Source organism: Canis lupus, chromosome 5 (assembly GCF_011100685.1).
Source record: "Canis lupus familiaris isolate Mischka breed German Shepherd chromosome 5, alternate assembly UU_Cfam_GSD_1.0, whole genome shotgun sequence".
Classification (NCBI taxonomy): Eukaryota; Metazoa; Chordata; class Mammalia; order Carnivora; family Canidae; genus Canis; species Canis lupus.
The window spans coordinates 39,820,723-39,841,718 of NC_049226.1; the positions used below are offsets into that span (position 1 = coordinate 39,820,723).

Sequence of the window (20,996 nt, forward strand, 5' to 3'; positions counted from 1 at the left end):
CTCCTTTGGAAACAGTGTAAAAATACCACATCATGGCATCTGTGAAGTGATTTCAGAGCGCTTTTACGATCATTTATAATAATAGCAGGCTCTATGCTAGGTGTTTTGACATACATCACGTCATTATGTAACCTGTTTTTCAGAAGAACTAGAGAAGCTAACAGGGTAGCTATTATTATCCTTGGGTTTGTTTGGTTTTGGCTGCTGTGGGGTTTTTTTTCCCAGAGGAAGAAGCTGACGTTTGGACAACCCACTGGTCTGCATGGCCCCCCTTTTGTTAGAGCCTCACAGCACAGAGCAGCAGAGCTCTGGAAGGCCTCCCCACACCGGGATCTCCTTTGGTTCAGGGCTATAGGCCAGCTCAAGGCCAGGACCCGGGCGTTCTGGCCATTTTTCTCCCTTTGTTCCTTGGATCAGAAAATTCTTCAAGGCTTCAGAGGAAGTACAGGGAGTTGATTCTCATGTATCTGGAGAAGAGCACATAGAGGCGGCGGAACCAGAGCAGCTGGCTGTGGTGGCAGGACATGGCTCTCTAGAAGAAGCAAAGAAGACTAGTTAGAAGACATGCATTGCTTCACTCCTTTCCTCACCTGAAGTTCTTCCTCCCATGAACACACCTCATGCTAATAACTTATTCTGGCTTCTTCCTGTAATGCATGAACGCCTCTTGATTGGCCTCCAATCACTGCCTCCCCTGTCCCATCTCTTACCAACAGCCCTGTGATAAAACTACATGATGCCACTGACGGCTATAGAGTGATTGGTTTCCATGCATTACCTCAATTTATTATTTTATTTTATTAAAAAATATTTTTAAGATTATTTATTTATTTATTCATGAGAGACACAGAGAGAGGCAGAGATATTTGAGCTTTCCTTCAAAGCTATGATTTTGCTGTATTCAATCCTACATCACTCATCTGCTGAATATTAGTTACTTTTTTGACTATCATAAATTATACCAATGAGCATTCTTGCTCATAAATCTCTGAATGCATCTTTGTTCATTTCTTTAGGATAAAGTCTTAGAAATAAAAATGATTAGGTCAGAGTAAGTGCAAATTTATTGAAGTATACAAGTAATACATAATGATTTTGTAAATATATTTACTTATTTAATTAATTTATTTTTTAAAGTAAACTGTTTAGTGTGGGGCTCAATCTTATGGCCCCAAGATCAAGAGTTGCATGCTCTACCAACTGAGCCCGCCAGGTGCCCCTGTAACCTGTTTGTTTTTACTTAGTATATCAAGAATATCAAAAGGTAAGTACATTCTAAACAGACTGACTTTTCTTTTTTAGGTTTTTCTTTATTTATTCATGAGAGACACAGAGGGAGGCACAGACATAGGAAGAGGGAGAGGTAGGCTCCCTGCAGGGAGCCCCATGTAGGACTCGATCCCAGGACCCTGGGATCACAACCTGAGCCAAAGGCAGACACTCAACCACTGAGCCACCCAGGTGCCCCAGATTTCTGAGACTTATTGCTATGACTCCCCAAAAATATTTTACTAATTTATAGATCTATTTCGTTTAAGGGCTTAACAATGGGTTCTATCATTTAATTTACCTTTTCCTCTTCCCTAGCAAAAATGTTATTACTTTTAATTTATTTTTAATTTTTGATTATGGTATTAAGCACAAAATATAAATTTTTACCATCTTAACCATTTTTAAATGTATGGTTCTATAATCTTACCCATATTCATATTGTTGTGTAAAAAATCCATAGAATTTTTTCACCTTGCGAAAAGAAAACTCTAGACCCACTAAAAACCAACTCCCTATTTCCCCTTCCTCCAGTCCCTGGCAACCATCATTCTACCTTCTGTCTCTGTGATTTTGACTACTCTAGATTTCTCATCTAAGTAGAATCATAGAGTATTTGTCCTTTTGCAACTGGCTTATTTCACTCAGCAAAATGTCCTCAGTGTTCATCCATGTTGTAGCAGATGACAGGATTCCTTTCTCTTTTTTTAAGCCTGAATAATATTCCATCCTAAGTGTGTAGATTTTCTTAATTGATTCAAATGCTACGGACATTTGGGCTGCTTCTATCTGTTGGCTCTTGTGTATCATGCTGCAATGAACATGGATGTGGAAATCAAGACTCTGCTTTCAATTCTTTTGAATATAAACCCAGAAGTAGGATTGCTGGATCATATATATGGCTACCATATATGGTAATTACCATATATGGGAATTCTATTTATTTTTAATTTCTTTGTATTCATTTTTTTATTAAGTAAACTCTACCCCCAATGTAGGGGCTCGATGTAATGACCCCGAGATCAAGAGTTGCATGCTCTGGGCAGCCCCGGTGGTTTAGTGGTTTAGCGCTGCCTTCAGCCCGGGGTGTGATCCTGGAGATCTGGGATCGAGTCCCACGTTGGGCTCCCTGCATGGAGCCTGCTTCTCCCTCTGTCTGTGTCTCTGCCCCCCACCCCTCTCTCTCTCTCTGTGTCTCCATGAATAAATAAATAAAATCTTAAAAAAAAAAAAAGAAAAAAAAAAAAGAGTTGCATGCTCTGCCAAATGCATCAGGCACCCTGTATTTACTTTCAATTTTCTTTTAAAAAATTTTTTTAAAATCTATTTATTTATTTATTAGAAACACAGAGAATGGTATTTATTTATTTATAAACACAGAGAATGGTATTTATTTATTTATAAACACAGAGAATGGTATCTATCTATCTATCTATCTATCTATCTATCTATCTATCTATCTATCTATTTAAAACACAGGGAATGGCAGAGACACAGGCAGAGGGAGAAGCAGATTCCTCGCAGGGAGCCTGATGTGGGACTTGATCCCGGGATCCTGGGATCATGCCCTAAGCCGAAGGCAGACACTCAGCTGCTGAGCCACCCAGGCATCCCTACTTTTAATTTTCTTAGGTTCAACATAATTCAGGTGTTCCTGGTCAAGATAATTCAGGTTGATCTGGTTAAGATGCAGCAGTAAATTCGTGCTTCCTGTTCCAAATACATAGTAGTGACAAGAAAATGCTGAGAGAATACAGAGACAAGAATGGGTCAAAACTAACACCAAGAGCACCATGAACCTAAAGAATGTAAATACAAGAATGACAGCCTGGGGATCCCTGGGTGGCGCAGCGGTTTGGCGCCTGCCTTTGGCCCAGGGCGCGATCCTGGAGACCCAGGATCGAGTCCCACGTCGGGCTTCCGGTGCATGGAGCCTGCTTCTCCCTCTGCCTGTGTCTCTGCCTCTCTCTTTCTCTCTCTGTGACTATCATAAATAAATAAACATTTAAAAAAAAAATTAAAAAAAAAAAAAAAAAAAAAAAAAAAAACAAGAATGACAGCCTGAAGCAGAGGATTGCTGGCTCAGGGGCTCAGAGCAAGGTGTTGGCTGGGAGTCCTGCTTCTGAAGGATCTCACTGCCCGGACTCTGTTGGATGGGCCAGGGGCTCGGTTGTCTGTGAAAAGAAGTTGGGAAGAAATGCCATTGACTGCTCTGAGGGCAAGCTGAATGCTTTGAGATCAGCACTGAGCTGAATTACCTTTAGGCTTTGTGACTGGAACTGCCAAGTGAGGACCTGATTCTGGCCTTCAAGCAATTGCAAACTCTCTAGACAAGGGTTGGGTGTGTGTGTGGGGGCGGGGGGGGGGGTAGCACAAAGGAGGAGGGGAATAACATTTCTAAATTCAACAACCTTGTGCCTAATTTGCAAATCAGAATTCCTAAAGACATAATGTAATGTGAAGAAAGAGAACTAATAAAATCAGCAACTAGACCATGAATATATTTAAGATGAAAATAGTTTTATAAAACACTTTATCAGGGGCACCTGGATGGCAAAGTTAGTTACGTGTCCAACTCCTGGTTTCTGCTCAGGTCATGATCTCAGGGTTGGTATCTCAGGGTCATGAGATCGAACCTTGAGTTGAGCTCTATGCTCAGCACAGAGTCTGCTTGATATTCTCTCTCCCTCTCCTTCTGCCCCTCATGTGCACTCTCTCTCTCTAAAATAAATAAATAGAGATGCCTGGGTAGCTCAGCAGTTAAGCAGCTGCCTTTGGTTCAGTGTGTGATCCTGGGGTCCTGGGATCGAGTTTTGTATCTGGCTCCTTGGGGGAGCCTGCTTCTCCCTCTGCCTATGTCTATGTCTCTGCCTGTCTCTCTGTGTCTCTCATGAATAAATAAATAAAATCTTAAAAAAAAAAAAAAAAAAAGGAAAGGACTCCTGGGTGGCTCAGTGGTCGAGTGTCTGCCTTAGGCTCAGGGCATGATCCCGGGTCAGGGATCAAGTTCTATATCCGGCTCCCTGTGAGGAGCCTGATTCTGCCTCTATGTTCTCTGCCTCCCTCTCTGTGTCTCTCATGAATAAATAAATAAAGTCTTTTAAAAAATACATTAAAAATAACAATAAATAAATCTTAAAAAAAACAACAACAAAGAAAGCCCCACTTTGTCAGACCAAAATAATTACATTTTGGACATTCAAACATCTAAGTAGGAGAAAAACCACCCTAAAGAAGAAGAAATTATGAAATTAAAAAAAAAAGTGAAATAATAGGCAGACAGAAAAGAAAAAAGCTGAAGTATATGCATCAGCAAAAAGTGAACAAAGAGGTAATATGTAAGATACAAGAAACAGATAGGGCCAGGAATCTAGTGTATATCAGTAATGATATTATAAAGTACAGTAGCAGGGGCGCCTGAGTGGCTCAGTTGGTTAAGCATCCGACTCTTGGTTTTGCCTCAGGTAATGATCTCAGGGTCCTGGGACCAAGCCCTGATTCAGGCTCCATGCTCAGCAGAGATTCAGCATGAGATTCTCTTCTCTACCCCACCCCCTGCTCATGGGCTCTCTCTCTGTCATGGGGAGGTGGAGAGGGGCAGAAGGAGAGGAAGAACAAGAAGCAGACTCCCCATTGAGTAGGGAGCCTGAATACTACACCTGAAACTACTATACACCTGAAACTACTGTAATGTGTGTCAATTATACCTCAACAAAGGAAGAAAGATATTTCATAGAGTAGGGAAAAAAATTCAACAATATGCCAGAAAATAGACCTAAAAATTACAACAAAAGGGGCGCCTGAGATAGAGCCCCACATCAAGCTCCCTGTTCAGTGGGGAGTTGCTTTTCTCTCTGCTGCCCCCCTTCCACTGGTGCTCTCTTTCTCTCTCAAATAAATAATAAAATCTTTTTTTTTTTTACACTTGATCTCAGCCAAAAGGCCAAGAAGTGATTTTTAAAAAAGACATCATTTATTTACTCATGAGAGACAGAGAGAGAGGCAGAAACATAGGCAGAGGGAGAAGCAGGCTCCCCAAAGGGAGCCCAATGCGGGACTTGATTCCAGGACCCCAGGATCATGACTTGAGCCAAAGGCAGATGCTCAACCACTGAGCCACCCAGGTGTCCCTAAATAATAAAATCTTAAAACAAATTTAAGATGACAACAAAAGGTAAAAATAAAAGTATTAAGGGGTGCCTGGTAGTGTCTGCCTTCAGCTTGGATCATGATCCTGGGGTCCTGGGATGGAGCCCCACATTGGGCTCCTTCCCTCTCCCTCTGCCTGCCTCTTTTCCTGCTTGTGCTCTCTCTCTGTCAAATAAATAAATAAAAATTTAAAAAATAAATAAATAAATAAAGGCATTAAAAAGCCCCGTGTTGGGTGTGGAGCTTACTTAAAGAAAAACGATAAAGGTATTTTAAAAAGATGAGCCATGCAGATACAAGTCCAAAGAAAGCTATTATAGCAATGTTAAGATTAAAATAGAATTTCAGGCTAAATCATTAATTATGAGAGACATAGGATGATAAAATGAATAGTCTAAGATGATATAGCAACCTTGATCTTTTATGCACCAAACATAAATAAATCAAACACAAAGACAAATGGACAAATCCATACTCAGGGTGGGAGATCTCAACATACTTGTATCATAAAGTTATAGATCAAAAAGTTAAGAAAGTAGTTAGAAAGTAGTTAGAATATACAAGTTGTGACCAACATATGTACTAAGCTCAATCTACTGGTTATATCTGGAATCTGAAATGCAACCAATAGAGCACACACATTTTTTTAGATAAACATGTTAACATTTATAAAGACTGATCATAAAGTAGGTCATTCACTAAGGAATTCTCAATAAGTCTTTAAAAACCAGTATTACAGAAGTCACATGTAATGACCAGAAAGGGATTCAATTCTAAATCAACAATAAAAAGGCTATACAATGATTCTTGTTCTGGTAGCTATGTCCTATAAAGTTACTGCAAACACTTGAAATAGTCAATACTGCATCATTTTTCCTAGGGGAAATAAAGGCTTTGGTTCTTAAGAGCCTCTCGTGTTAACATTTTCATCAGCTGATCAACACATAATCGTGTTTTATGTGTGTTTCTGTTTAAAGATGCTTTATTTAATATTATGTTATTGATTCGTTAACACCAAATAACACAACCAACAGGGCTATAACTCATGCATGAATGAAGCTTATTTAACACACATACTTTCTCTGTAAGTGCCCTAGACAGCACTTGAATGGCATCCTTAGAGGACATTTTATTTAATTTTTTTAAGACTTTATTTATTTGTTCCTGAGAGACTGAGAGAGAGAGAGGCAGAGACACAGGTAGAGGGAGAAGCAGGCTCCTCTCAGGGAGCCCAATGTAGTACTCAAACCCTGGACCTGGGATCATGCCAAGTGATGCTCAACCACTGAACCACCTAGGCATCCCCTTAAAGAATATTTTAAACAGTAAAATCACCAACAAAAAGCCCCAAAATGAGAACAATGGGGCACCAAATATACTGAGGAAAGGATACTTGTTTATAGTATGAGAGCCGAAACAAGGCAGAGATTTCAACCTCAGTTGGAAACCTGGGTGAGTGCATCATTGGCAACTTAAAACTTTTCACGGCCCTGAAAATACACATGTCCACAGATGACCGCAAAAGTACCATATTAATTTTGGGGTTACAAGTAAATTTTAGCATGTTGGTGCATTTGAAAATATGGAACCTGTGGATAATGAGGATTGACTGTATTATATACACACATAGGCATGTACAAACTTTAAAATACACCCTTAAAAACCTCATGTATTAAAGAGGAACTCACAACAGAAACTATACATTATTTAAAACTGAGTGACAGTGGGAGAAGTACATATCAAAATTTGTTGGGTGCAGCTAACAGAATACTTCAAGGGAAATTAATAGTATTAAAGTATATATATATATTTTTAGTATTAAAGTATATTTTTAAAAAATGATTGAAAGTGGAAAAAAAAAGCTAACCTTTTCAGTCCAAGAAATTAAAAAAAAGAAACCAATGTAAAACATGAGTAAAGTAGGACAAAAAATAAAGAACAGAAATTAATGAACTATCAAATAAAACAAAGGAGAATTCATGTTTTTGGTCAGTGTTGCATTCTCAGTATCTAGCAAAGTGCCTCTTGGTAGGTATAAATGTTTATTGCAGACAGTTAAAAAAATAAAGCTAAGCAAATATTATTATTATTTAAAAAAATTATTATCCTGATTTCTCTTAGCTTTACTCATTGCTATACTTCTCTCTCTGGTAAACTTAAGTTGTGGGGCGGGGGGTCACACCTGAAGACAGATTAAAGCAATTTTCCTTAATTGCCTGCTCCCTACTCCATGGTTTTCAGAATCACCCGCCCCACCAACAGCTAAGAGATTTCACTATGACAGCTTCACTGGGCCTGACATTTCCTCAATAGGCAAATAGGCCTCTAGTGTTCTATTGTATTGGCTCTTTACAGAGGTTCCTGGCAGGTCTGAGTTCCTCTTAGACTCAAGCTGTGTGGCACATTCATACAGTAGAATGCAGGCACCCATTACAATCCTAATGCATAATGACATAGAAGAAAATGGTCATAATGTTGTTAGAACAGGTTTTAAATAGTAGGCACTGTGTGAGCCCATTAAAATACATAATATTCTTTATAGAGAAGGTATGTGTTCACATGGGTTATCTCTGAGTGATGGCATTCTGGGTAATTTTTATTAATTATCTTTATTTTCTTCTTGATGCTTTTATATAAAATCCTTTGAGATGTTCTACAATGAGCATATTTTTTTACTTAAAAAAAAAAAGCATGTATATGGGACACCTGAGTGACTCAGCGGTTGAGTGTCTGCCTTAGGCTCAGGGCGTGATCCCAGGTTCTGGGATGGAGTCCCACACTGGGCTCCCTGCAAGGAGCCTACTTCTCCCTCTGCCTATGTCTCTCATGAATAAATAAATAAAACCTTTTAAAAAAGCATGTGTTATTTTTATGATCAGAAAAAAAACGGTGAAAGTCCTTGATAATCTATGACCGCCAAGGTCTAGCTGGATAGTCCTAACACTCAAATGCTGAACTGCTATGGAAGGTCTTCCATTAGGGGTTGTGAGGGGCCACAGGGTCTGGGACACAGATCTAGAGGAAAGGTGTCCAGGAATTCACAATCCTTACCTTGGCCTGTGCCACTTCTTTGCTGGTGAGCACAAAGAGGACATCCTGCCTACGAAGCAGAGTAAAGGGCAGGTCCAGAAGGGAGATATACTTGCGTAACACATTCACTGACTGAAGCGTGAGCACGGAGCACCCTGGTTGGGGGGGAGGGGGGAGGTGAGAGGAGAGAAGTGAAGGGTCTTATTGCTTCCAGGCATATTTTCCTGGAGCACCCTACTGCTGCCTTGGGGCTCAGGGCAGGACTGTGGCCATGCAGTTGCCAGATGACTCTGTAGCACCAACACTACTCTTTGCCCATCATTCTCACAGATAGGAAGAGTGAAGGGCCACAGAACACCTGGCAGGCTGCCCTCTACTCACAACATGCCCCCGTAAGATAAGGTTGTTTCTAGAGGTTGGAAATGGGCTAACTCAAAGCCAAGGGAAAGGTGATGAAGACCAGAATTTCTGGATTGGGAGGTAAGAGATCTAGACCTCACGGACTTGGGAAAGTCCCAGTCAGCTCTTTGACACTCAGTTTTCTCATCTGTAAAATGGTGTTGACAGTGTAGCAGCCTGTCTCAGAGGGTTGAAATAAAAATCAAATGAACTACAGTCATGTTTCAAAGACTTCACAACCTGGTAAGCTCAGCCTACTGAGAAAGAGCACACTCCACTGTGTTTTCATTTGCTTCATCTTCATATCACTCCTGAGGGATGTATATTAATCCCATTGACAGACCAGAAACTGGCTCAGAGAGGTTAAGCATCAGTGTCACATAGTAAATGGCCACGTAGGGTCAAACACCTTCTAACTCAAGCAGATTAACTCATTAAGCACCCATCAGCCATTTACAGCCTAGCTAAGTAACTGGGGGCTGGGATGTGAGTTTAGATGGACAGGCTAAAGGAACACTGGAGGTGAAAAAGACCTACCTGGGGAGAGAGCTAGACAGATGAGTGGGTAGGGCCTGGTGTCATGGTTAATTTCATGTGTCAACTTGACTGGGTCACAGGGTACCCAGATATTTGGCTGAACATTATTTCTGGGTATGCTTACAAGGGTGTTTTTGGTGAGACTAGCATTTAAATCAGTGGACTCAAGAAAACAGATTGCCTTCCCCAGTGTAGGTGGGCATGATCCAATTCACTGAGGGCCTGAATAGAAGAATAGGTGGAAGAAAAGAGAATTTGTTCTTTTCTGCCTGTTGAGCTGAGATACTGGTCATCTCCTGCCCTTGGACTTACACCACTGGCTCTCCTGCTTCTCAGGCCTTTGGACCCAGGCTGACTTATGCCACCAGCTTTCCTGGGTTCGCAGCTTACAGACCGCAGACTGTGGGACTTCTCAGTCTCTGTACTTGCATGAGCCAAGTCCTTGTAATAAGTATCTTTTATATATGTATCTCCTATTGGTTCTGTTTTTCTAACACATCTAGCCTCCCCTCACACCAGTGCCCTGCCTGGCTGGCAGGGCACTTCCCAATGGATACAACCTGGATTTAAGGCCTGAGGACCCACACTGACAGACACAGTGTGCTGGGTAAGGAAGAGTATGGCCCAGCCTCCCGAGCACCACCTTTGCTCATCCTAGGGCAGTTCTCTATATATTTACAAATTTCACCCGATATGTTTCTTAGAGGGATAGTAACTAGCAGACTTTTACAAAAGGGACAACTTACCTTTAGGTAACCTCCCTTCTGAGTGCAGGGTCCTGGAAGAGGAAAGGACAGAATTGAGAGGGAGCAAGAATTCTTTTGCAGTTAACAGAAAGAGCCTTTGGAGTATAGGGGTCAAGGGCAGGCCTCCCCAGCATGGGTCACAATGGCAGATAGATTACCTTGAGTTAACAGCCATCAAAACCCAGCAAATTAAAACAAAACAAAACAAAACAAAAAAGAACTCCTAGCAAATTCAGAATTGCTTAACATCCCCCACCCCCCCAACCACCACCTAAATTTATATTAGAAAGAGGGTCTGTACCAGGAAGAGAACTAGTCACAGATATCTTTTTACCTAAAAAACTTATCTGCAAAACAGGGCCACCTCTGTTTTCCAAGCATCTCAACTTCCTGCGAATGGTCTTCCTCTCCTTTGTACCCTCAGACTCCTACCCTGCTCCGGAGCTCAGGATGACCTACAGGCCTCCTGTTGCCTGACAGTCTTTGGAGTTTCCTGTTTGTGTGGATTCCCCATAGGACAAAATTAAATTTGATTTTCTCCTGTTAATCATGGAAATGTAATTCTTAGTCTAGCTAGAAGAATCTTGGACAGAGGAAAATTTCTTCCTCCCCAACAATAGTAGGGCCTGCCACATTCTATGATCCCGCTATAGGTTTCTGGGATTCCATACCTCTGGCTATAGCTGAAGAGACCAGGGTGAGCATCTTCCCCAAGGTCAGCCAATCTGGAGGCTGACCAATGGTTATGAAGTACCCTGGCCCAAGCTTTACCTATTAGAGATGAAGGTAACTGTGATGAACTCTTCAAAGGTTTTCTTTTTTGAAATTGTAATATTAGTGTGACAGGAGACTAATTAAAAATATTAACTGATATTTCTCCCCTAATAGTTCTTTCTCCTTTTCAACCTCCCCTGCTCCCACCTTCTGATAGTGAAGGCCATTCTGCACTCCCTGCCTTAAAGGAAGGTGAGGCCAGTCCAACAACAATGAACTCAAAATTGCTTGCCTGTTTCTGTTTAAAAGCGAAGAGATGGAGAAAGATGAGATAAGTGGCCCCACCCCACCACCAACACACAGACAATATACACATATGAAATGGATTCCAGTTCTACTTCTGCCATTATTCAGCCTGGCAGTACTTGGAAAACCACTTCACTTCCTCAGTTAAATCAGGTGGCTGGACTTAATGATAGGTGAGATCATTTCCAACTTTACATATTTCACTGCTCTGGTCTGAGAATGTTGGGCATGTTTAGAAGGTTATAAAGTAAGTACTTCACTTCAAATTCTCCTTTCCCTTCCCCAGTGGCTAGGCCAGGCCCACTGCTCCGCCACTCCTAATGCCCAGGAGAAGTACTTCTCTAGAGGGCAGGAAACACGGTATATATTTGTATATAGTAAGCCCCTCAATATCTTTGAAATGCATTCCTTTTACTAGTAAAATACAGATGTCTATCGGTAAAATAGGGTGGCTATGAAGAACAAAACTTTTCCTATTACATATGTGTATCTTCCTTCTCTAAAGAAAGACTTGATACAGTGTACAAAATGGACAATGGGGGATCCCTGGGTGGCGCAGCGGTTTGGCACCTGCCTTTGGCCCAGGGTGTGATCCTGGAGACCCAGGATCGAATCCCACGTTGGGCTCCTGGTGCATGGAGCCTGCTCCCCCTCTGCCTGTGTCTCTGCCTCTCTCTCTCTCTCTGTGTGACTATCATAAATAAATAAATTTTAAAAAATGGACAATGGAAAATAACAAAATAAATTAGAATAATAGGAGGAAAAAGAAGATGAAGCCAAGAGGCACACTGATTTACAAAAGTCAGTCATTCAGATTTCCCACATGTGCTACAAGGGGTTGTGAATTTGGCCCTAAAGCTCTCTGGCCAAACCAAAAAGAAATAAAATGTTACTCCATGGGGAAAAAACCCTCAGGTGTTGAGGAGACAAGACAATAATAATAAGACAACTTACAAAGAATTTCTCACACAGAGGGTGGTGAGATGTAGTGAGCAATGTGGCCAATACTGGCTCTCTGTAACTCAGTGGTCAGGTCCAGGGGAGCTCAGATGGTGGGTGGGGAAGTGCTTTTCAACCATCCGCCCTGGGGCACCTGGGTGGTTCAGTGGTTGAGCATCTGCCCCCAGGTCTGATCCTGGGGTCCCACATCAGGTGTCTGGCATCAGGCTCACCCCAGGGAGCCTGTTTATTCCTCTGCCTGTTCTCTGCCTGTCTCTGTGTTTCTCATGAATAAATAAATATAATCTTAAAAAGAAAAAAGAAAAAAGAAACCATCCACCCTGAACAAATGAACAGACACTCTTCCGCCTCACACAGAGTCATACCTCATGGCTGCATACAGAGCAATGTGATTGCTGTGACCACTTACTCCCCCTTCATCGAAAGTCACCACCTGTAGAGAAACACAGGGTGGTCACTCATGCTTTCTCTGCCTCAGTTGCAAGGTAGCCATCCCCACCCCCTTGGCAAGAAAAGGAGCGCGCAGAACCCTGAAAGGTTTCCAATTCTGCATACATCTGAACTCACTTTGGAGCAGATCAGTGGTGTGTAACCATTGCGCTGGCCAATGTGGAGACTGTTTGCATGGATTTTACTGTTTACTCTTGTTCCAGGCCAGCGGAGCAGAGTGGAATTCACCCATGATAGGGACCTGGGTTCAGAATATTTTTGTTTCTTATCTGTTTGGCTATTTATTAGCACATTTAGTTTTTCTGGCTGGCTGCTGTGTGAATTTTGTTCTTGTAGATGCTGCTTGATTTATTTGGATTCTTTTCCTTGTGCCATGGACAAGGAAAGACCGGAGGCTTTGAGGGACATTATCCACCACACCCTGGGGTTAAAATCACAGAAGTCTATTTACTCCCGGACTGCCTCTGTATCATCTACTTACTAATGATAAGCTTAGTCTAGGTTCCAACATTTCATTTCTGCACAGATGGAATAAAAAAAAACCCCAAATAAGTTTGGATAATAATTGTGCTATCTCAAATAATAAAAGAAATATAGAAAAGAAAACAGGGACTCAGAAAAAGGAACAGGAGTGGTTGGTTAGGGGTAGTAGAAAGAGGCAAACTGTCCCCAAGGAAAGAGGGTGGCCATGCAGGATGGACCAAAGGGACCAGACCAGGATTGGTATAGGATGAGAAGGGCTTCCCTATTGGTCTATTTTAAATCATAAAAAGAAAAAAAATAAAAAATAAATAAATCATAAAACGTTGACTTCACATAGAGAGAACTCTCTGTTACAGTAAGAGGAACTAGCCTTTATTGAGCACAGGTAGGGGGTAGGAGGCTGTAGTTTATTTTTTATTTTTTTATTTATTTATGAGAGTCACAGAGAGAGAGAGAGAGGCAGAGACATAGGCAGAGGGAGAAGCAGGCTCCATGCACCGGGAGCCCGATGTGGGATTCGATCCCAGGTCTCCAGGATCATGCCCTGGGCCAAAGGCAGGCGCCAAACCGCTGCGCCACCCAGGGATCCCAGGAGGCTGTAGTTTAAAAGAAAATTTAAAGCCCTGTCAACAATCCTGATTCAAACAAGCCGTAAACTCAGGTCATGATCCCAGAGTCCTGGGATCAAGCCCCACATCAGGCTCCCTGCTCAGCAGGGAGTCTGCTTCTCCCTCTCCCTCTGCCTCTCCCCCTGCTTGTGCGCTCACTCTGACTCTCAAATAAATAAATAAAATCTTAAAAAAAAAACAAGCCGTAAAAATAAGCACAAAATAAAAACATATTTATGAGATGAGACTATTGGAAATATAAAACACCGATATTAAGGAATTGTGAATTTCTAGGCATGAAAATAGCATTATAGTTATGTTAATAAGGACTCAATGCCAAGGATTTACTTCAAAATAATACAGGAGGTGGGGAGATGAACAGGTGTTTAAATGAAACTAATATTGACTATGAGTTAATAATTATAGGAGCCGAGTGATAGGAACATGGAAGTTCATTAAACTAAGTCTCTCTACAGTTGCAGGCTAGAAGTTCTCCCTAATGGAATATTAATTTAAAGAAAAAAGAGTTAAAGACTTATAAAAAGTAAACCATGAACACATGTCATTATACATTTGTCAAAGCCCATAGAATGTACAGCACCAAAAGTGGACCCTCATGTATGGACTTGGGGTGACAATGTGTCAGTGTTGCTTCATTAACTGTAAAAAATTGTGGGGGGCGAGGGGTTTGTGTGTACTTTCTGCTTAACTTTGCTGTGAATCTAAAACTCTAAAAACTACAGCCTCTTAAAAAATATAAACCATGGGGCACCTGGTTGGTTCAGTCCATAGAGCATGAACTCTTAATCTCAGGGTCATGAATTCAAGTCCCATGTTGGGCATGGAGCCTACTTTAAAAACAAAACAAAACAAAACAAAACAAAACAAAACAAAACAAAACATAAAACTGTGTAACTCAAGGACCTTGTTCTGATCCCACTGTTCCATTCAACACAGGGTTGACAGGAGTTTACCCTTATCTTGGACCTTACTTAACCCCAGCCATTGGGCAATCACAGAACTTGACTACTGAAGTTATTTCGAGGTTTAATGCATCGGTCATTTCGCTTGTGAGATCAGAAAACTAACACCTGCTCTACTTTCCTCACGGGGTTGAGGTGAAGACAAAAGAGCACCATGTGGAAGTGCTTACGAATGTGTAGATACGACAGGAAAGGCTGGAGCATCTCAACTCCAAGTGCACTGCCATCAGTAGAGCATGACAATGTGGCCAGTGATCACCCTGGGGGTGCTGGAGAGCATTCCCTAGCTTAGGAGTGGTTTGGGGCCAGTGGAGACTGGCTCCATTACTTCCTGCTCAGTAGGGACTCTGCTTCTCCCTCTTCCTCGGCCCCTCCCCACTCCTTGTTCTGTTTCTCTCTCTCTCTCAAATAAATAAATAAAATCTTTAGAAAAAAAATTTAATTTTACCCAGACCCCAATGAACAGGATTAATGGTGGGGCTACTCTGGTTGCTCTGGTTTCTCTAAGATGGTGGTTCTCAATGGGGAGCAATTTTGCCCCACGGCCATCTGGCAATGTCTGTAGATATATATATATATATATTGTGTCTGTAGATATATTTGCTGTGATGACTGAGGGGTGGTGTTGCCACTGGGTAGAGAGGTGGGCTGTCAGTGGGGAGAGGCCAGGGATGCTGCTTGCTATGTATTGTACAATGTACAGGACAGTCCTCCACAGCACACAGTGACGGGAGCCCAAATGTCACAGCGCCCTAATGGAGCAGGGACTACCTGTGTTTGGTTCACGGCTATATGGCTAGTTCACAGTAAGCAGTAACTTATCACATAGCAGGTGCTCAATAAATATTTGTTGAATGAAAGGTCGGGGTAGGGGTTGGCTGCTTTCTGCAGGGGGCAGCATTATACTTTTCAAAGCCCTGTCCTGGCAGCTGTTCCACATCGTTCTCCCAGTGCTCCTGCAGTGAGCAGGACAGAGAGCTCAGCAAGTAAATGGCAGGCTGGGACCAGCTAGCACCGTTTCCTTCCATCACAGTGCGCTAACGACTGCAGAGCCAGCTTTTGGCTTGGATAAAGGAGAGGTTTTGGTATTATCCCAGCATGGCCCAGGTGAGAATCTATCTTCCCATGCCTTAGCTCTGTGGTCCTCACTTCTGCTTCCCTGTTGGTGCTTTGTCTTCTCTAATTGTGGAGGCAAGGGGCACTTGGGTGGCTCAGTCAGTTAAGTGTCTGCTTTGACTCAGGTCATGATGCTGGGGTCCTGGGACTGAGTCCCTCTTTTGGCTCCCTGCTCAGTCGGGAGTCTGCTTGTCATTCTGCCCCTCCCCACCGCTCTTGCTCATTCTTTCTCTTTCTCTCACAAAAATAAATAAGTAAAATCTTTAATTGTGCAGCCAATACTTCCAGTTTGGAGGGGGCACTTGGGCCCTCTGATTCTGCCATCAAGTGACTTCTCATCTGTCCACTATTAAACCCTCGTCCCTGGCCTGGCAGGGCCTGTGGGACTGTGAGAAAGTACATTTCACTGTATTGTGGAGGCTGGGGGGAACCCATACTTAGCGTAATTATGGCCATTTATGTCCACACTGGCAATGATGTTAGCATAGCTTTATATTCCTACCATTGCACTAAGTGCAGGCCAGGAAAATTATTCCTTACTGTATTGTGATAGCTTGAGAGTTTCCTTATTAACAGCAAGGTGTGTTAAAGAGCTGCTTTACAATGATTTCCTTGGGGCACCTGGGTGGCTCAGTCAGTTGAGTGTCTGCTTTTGGCTGGGGTCATGATCCCATGGTCGTGGGATCAAGTCCCATGTCCAGCTCCTGGCTCAGTAGGAGATCAGCTTCTCCCTCTCCTTCTCCCCCTCTCCTGATTCATGCTCTCTCTCAAATAAATAAAATCTTCTAAAAATAAATAAAATGATTTCCTTATTTACAGAAATTAAATCAATTGGATTGTCCTGACAATAAAGGCCTCTCACTCGCTGGAATGAATATGAGCACCTCAGACAACAGGAAAGAGCTCTAGGCAGCCAGGTGGCAGTTAACAGTTTGGGCAGTTTGGGAATGAAACTGGTCTGGGGCCTGTTCTCGTTCTTGGGGATATAAAAGATGTCATGGCAGTCCTTGCCTTCATGGACCTTCTAGTCTAGTTTGTAAGACATGGTCTGTACTTCAAAGAATAAACAGCAACTTGCAGGATATACACCAAATACTGTTGCTCAGAGCTGTGGCTAGCTGCAACATGGTCTAGGATAGAAACCTGGCCCCTTGGGGTGCCTGGGTGGCTCAGTTGGTTAAGCATCTGTCTTCTGCTTAGGTTATGATCTCAAGATCCTGAGATCAAGCCCCATGTGGGGTTCCCTGCTCAACGGGGAGTCTGCTTCTCCCTCTCCCTCTGCCCTTCCCCCCAGCTCAGGCTCACTTGTGTACTCTCAAATAAATAAATAAAATCTTAAAAAAAAAAAAAAAAAGAAAAGAAAAGAAAAGAAAGAAGCCTTGCCCCTTAACAAGGACCAATTCTGTTCACCAGTGTGCAGTATGTAAGGGCCAGATCAAAGAGGGCCGAGTTCATAAAGACAGGAGTTTATCTCACAAGTTCCTGGGAAAACCAGCTGCTGTATGCACTGAAATAGGGGACGAGAGAGAGTATTTGAGGACCAGTCCTGGGGAAGCCACTCCTTTAGTAAAACAGGGTATCAAGGGGCTTGACAGCACACTTCAAGGACCTCATTGTGGTATTTCAGGCTGGCCTCCAACACCAGCTTTATCTCCCCATCTGGGCTGTGGAGTCCTGATGAGTTTGGCCTGCATGGGCTGGGCTGGGCTGGGCAAGAGAATGAGGTCAGACCAGTCAGCAGGGCTGGGCCTTTGACTCCTAAGCCCATGGACCCTTCCCTCTGGCTTTCAGACTCAGATCCTCTTGGAAAGTAAAGCTGGGAGGCGTGAGGCTGCAAGCTGTTGGTGGCCATTTTTCCAGCCAGGAGAAAGAATGAAGCCAGAGCACAAAGCAAGATGGAGAATAGTCCCACCATGACCGGGGGGCCATCTTCATCTGTGCCTTTATGTGAATCCCAGTGAGCCACTTAGGTGCCCCTTTTGGCCTGTGGGGACTAAGTTTCAGTTGTGTTTCTGTCATGAGAAAACAAGATGGTGTTCAAGGAACATAAATAAATAAAAATATGTTAATACCAAAGAAGAAAAAAAGAAAGAAGAAAAGAAACAAAAGCTACATGAAATAAGCCAAAAAGGAAAAAAAAAGCAAAACCAAGAACAGTTTGACCACTATGAAAGGAAAATCTGCTCTTAAGAAAGGTCTAATAGGGGTGGCTGGCTGGCTCAGTGGGTAGAGCATGGGAATCTTGATCTCCGGATTGTAAGATGAAGCCTCACATTAGGTGTAGAGACTACTTTAAAAAAAAGGGGGGGGGGGATCCCTGGGCGGCTCAGCGGTTTAGTGCCTGCCTTCCGCCCAGGATGTGATCCTGGAGACCTAAGATCGAGTCCCACATCGGGCTCCTTGCATGGAGCCTGCCTCTCCCTCTGCCTGTGTCTCTGTCTCTTTCTCTCTCATGAATAAATAAATAAAATCTTAAAAAAAAAAAAAAAAAAAAAAAGAAAGAAAGAAAGAAAAGAAAAAGGAAGATTTGGGCAGCCCGGGTGGCTCAGCAGTTTAGCGCCACCTTCAGCCCAGGGCGTGATACTGGAGACCCCGGATGGAGTCCCACGTCGGGCTCCCTGTGTGGAGCCTGCTTCTCCCTCTGCCTGTTTCTCTGCCTCTCTCTCTCTCTCCTCTGTGTATTCTCATGAATTAAAAAAAAAAAAAAAAAAAATCTTAAAAAAAAAAAAGGAAGATTTAATAAATCAGTTCACTCAGTGAATTTGGCACCGGTAAAAGCCTAACATGTAGGGATCCCTGGGTGGCGCAGCGGTTTAGCGCCTGCCTTTGGCCCAGGGCGCGATCCTGGAGACCCGGATTCGAATCCCACGTCGGGCTCCCGGTGCATGGAGCCTGCTTATCCCTCTGCTTATGTCTCTGCCTCTCTCTCTCTGTGACTATCATAAATAAATAAAAATTAAAAAAAAAAAAAAAAAAAAAAGCCTAACATGTTTTTGTGTTACCAGGACTCATCAAAACTTACACCAAAAGATTAGGGCTTTAAGTGGTAGAACTTTAGGCATTAACCCATAAAGGATTATTATTGTCATTTTAGAGGTGGACAGTAAGCCTTCTCAGCGGCCTTCACATCGACCACTGGCAAGGCTCAGTCCAGAGGTGAGATGTGGGCTCCTACCTTTGTACAGCTCTGCAAGTAAATATGATTCTCCACTATTGCTCTGTGACCAAAATGTTCTCACATGCAAAAGTGCATGTGAATTTTATAAAAAGATTTATCCATTTATTTGAGAAAGAGAAAGAGCATGGGGTGCACGAGTTGGGGGGAAGGACAGAGGGAGAAAGAGAGAGAATCTCAAGCAGACTCCATGCTCAGTGCAGAGCCTGACCTGAGGCTCAATCCCTGACCCCTGAGTGGAAACCAAGAGCTGGATGCTCAACCGACTGAGCCACCCAGGCGCCCTGTAGGACATGTGAATTTACCCTTGTGTTTTCTGGAGTGAGAAATTGAGGCTTAAAATCCCAGCTTCACTACTTGCTGACCTTGGGCAAGCTTCTCAGCCTCTGGAACCCCAAGTTTCCTCAATGTCAAATGAGAATTATAGTTAACATTTGCCTCTTCAAGTTAAAATGGTCCCCTAAACGTGAAAATGCTTGGGAAAAGGTGAAGTTTTGTACAAAGAGGAGTCATACCATGGGCTCCTGGGGCCCTAAGTTTTTAGGTGGGAGGACAGAGGTTGGGGGTAGAGATGGTTAAGGAGGATGACACAATTTGTAAAAAACCTCTGCCTCCACCTGAGCCTGACAGTTTGGTTACACAGTCTCACAAAAGGTGTGTTTGTTCCTCTGGAGATTTGTTTGTTTATTTATTTATTTAAAGATTTTATTTATTTGAGAGTGAGCAAGAGAGAGAACAGAGGGAGAGAGAGAAGCAGACTCTCCACTGAGCAGAGAGCCCAAGGCATGGCTCAATCCTATGACCCTGGGATCATGACCTGAGCTGAAGGTAGACACTTAACCAACTGAGCTGGCCAAGCACCCCCCTTTATAGGTTTAAAAGAGAGCTCTAGGGGAGGGCAGCCATGTAAAGGTGTGACCAGGATCCCCAGCTTTGCATTTAGAGAGGGTGTCGCCTTACCAGGTTGATGCTGTTCATTTCAATGTGCTGGAGGAGGATACTAGCCACACGCTCAGTGTCCCACTGCACACTTGGGTCATCTGGGAAGTCCCTGGAAGGAAGAAGCACAACTGGAACACTTTTCTAATCAGGTGTGGACTTCTCCCTAAGGTCTGGTATGTGTGTGCCAATCCTGTGATAGGATCCACCCTTAAGGATTCAGATTTCAGGGAAAGTGGTAAGACTTAGAAATGTGACACAACTAGAAATCAGCGCACAACTCCACGCAACACACTCTTGGTGCTTTGTGCTGGCTGCTGAGGGGAGGAAACAGACACCGAAGAGATAAGGCTTTGATCTGAAGCTGGGGAGACTTGAGGGTAGGAACAAATGTGGACATACTGCAGAATGAAATGTATCTTTACAAGAATAATAAATTCTTGTAAGATTGAATAAATTTTTGTGTTCTTGAATAAAAAGGACAAAGCTATGTTACTTCATTTAACCTCATGAACATCTGGTGAAGGAGTCTTTGTAGACGAAGTTAGGTAGACTGCTTGCAAGGTTGTTGGCACTGGATTCAAATCCAGACTTTCTGACTACAGAACCAAGATGTTCTAACCCTAGGGAGCCGGCGACATCCTCCAATGGGGCTGCACCACAGTGGGGCTGGTCTCAGGAGCAGAGGTCTCCAACTTATCTGTTTCCACTCGGCCACACCATAAACCTATCTTCTCCTATGTCTCTTTTTTTTTTTTTGTGCATCACTATGGCATCACCTAATATAAAGCCAGGCCTCAGTTTGACCTCAGTTTGAGGATATCATTGGTAGTCTTTTTATTTGTATATTTATTTATTAAAATTTTTAAATGTAATCTCTACCCCCAGAGTGGAGCTCAAACCCTTGACCCTGAGATCAAGAGTTGCATGCTCTACCAACTGAGCCAGCCAGGCACCCCTATTCATAGTATTATAAATAGATTTCCATATCTTTCTCTCTTTGGCTCAGGTCCGGTGGCAACACGCACAAGGCTACTGAGAGGACACAGGCTCTCTTTGCTCCCCATCAGACAAGCTGCTCTAAACCTCCTTCTGGACAAAGACCATTGACTGACCCTCTTCAGATTCTGCT

General features: G+C 42.8%; 1 protein-coding gene across 3 annotated transcripts in view; it reads right to left on the reverse strand.

Annotated features, from left to right (window-relative positions):
- Window positions 1-46: 46 nt before the first annotated feature.
- The window catches only part of PIGL (phosphatidylinositol glycan anchor biosynthesis class L), an 85,597-nt gene continuing 64,647 nt past the window's right edge, over window positions 47-20,996 (reverse strand). For 2 of the 3 annotated variants that reach the window (XM_038537016.1, XM_038537017.1), the window contains 5 exons: window positions 19,886-19,976; window positions 12,476-12,543; window positions 10,131-10,162; window positions 8,470-8,603; window positions 47-532 (listed from right to left, as the gene is read on the reverse strand). In XM_038537016.1, coding sequence (XP_038392944.1) covers window positions 434-532; window positions 8,470-8,603; window positions 10,131-10,162; window positions 12,476-12,543; window positions 19,886-19,976 — 424 coding nt within the window. In that variant the 3' untranslated portion in view covers window positions 47-433. The remainder of the gene's footprint in view (window positions 533-8,469; window positions 8,604-10,130; window positions 10,163-12,475; window positions 12,544-19,885; window positions 19,977-20,996) is intronic. The other variant, XM_038537018.1, reaches the window with a different exon arrangement.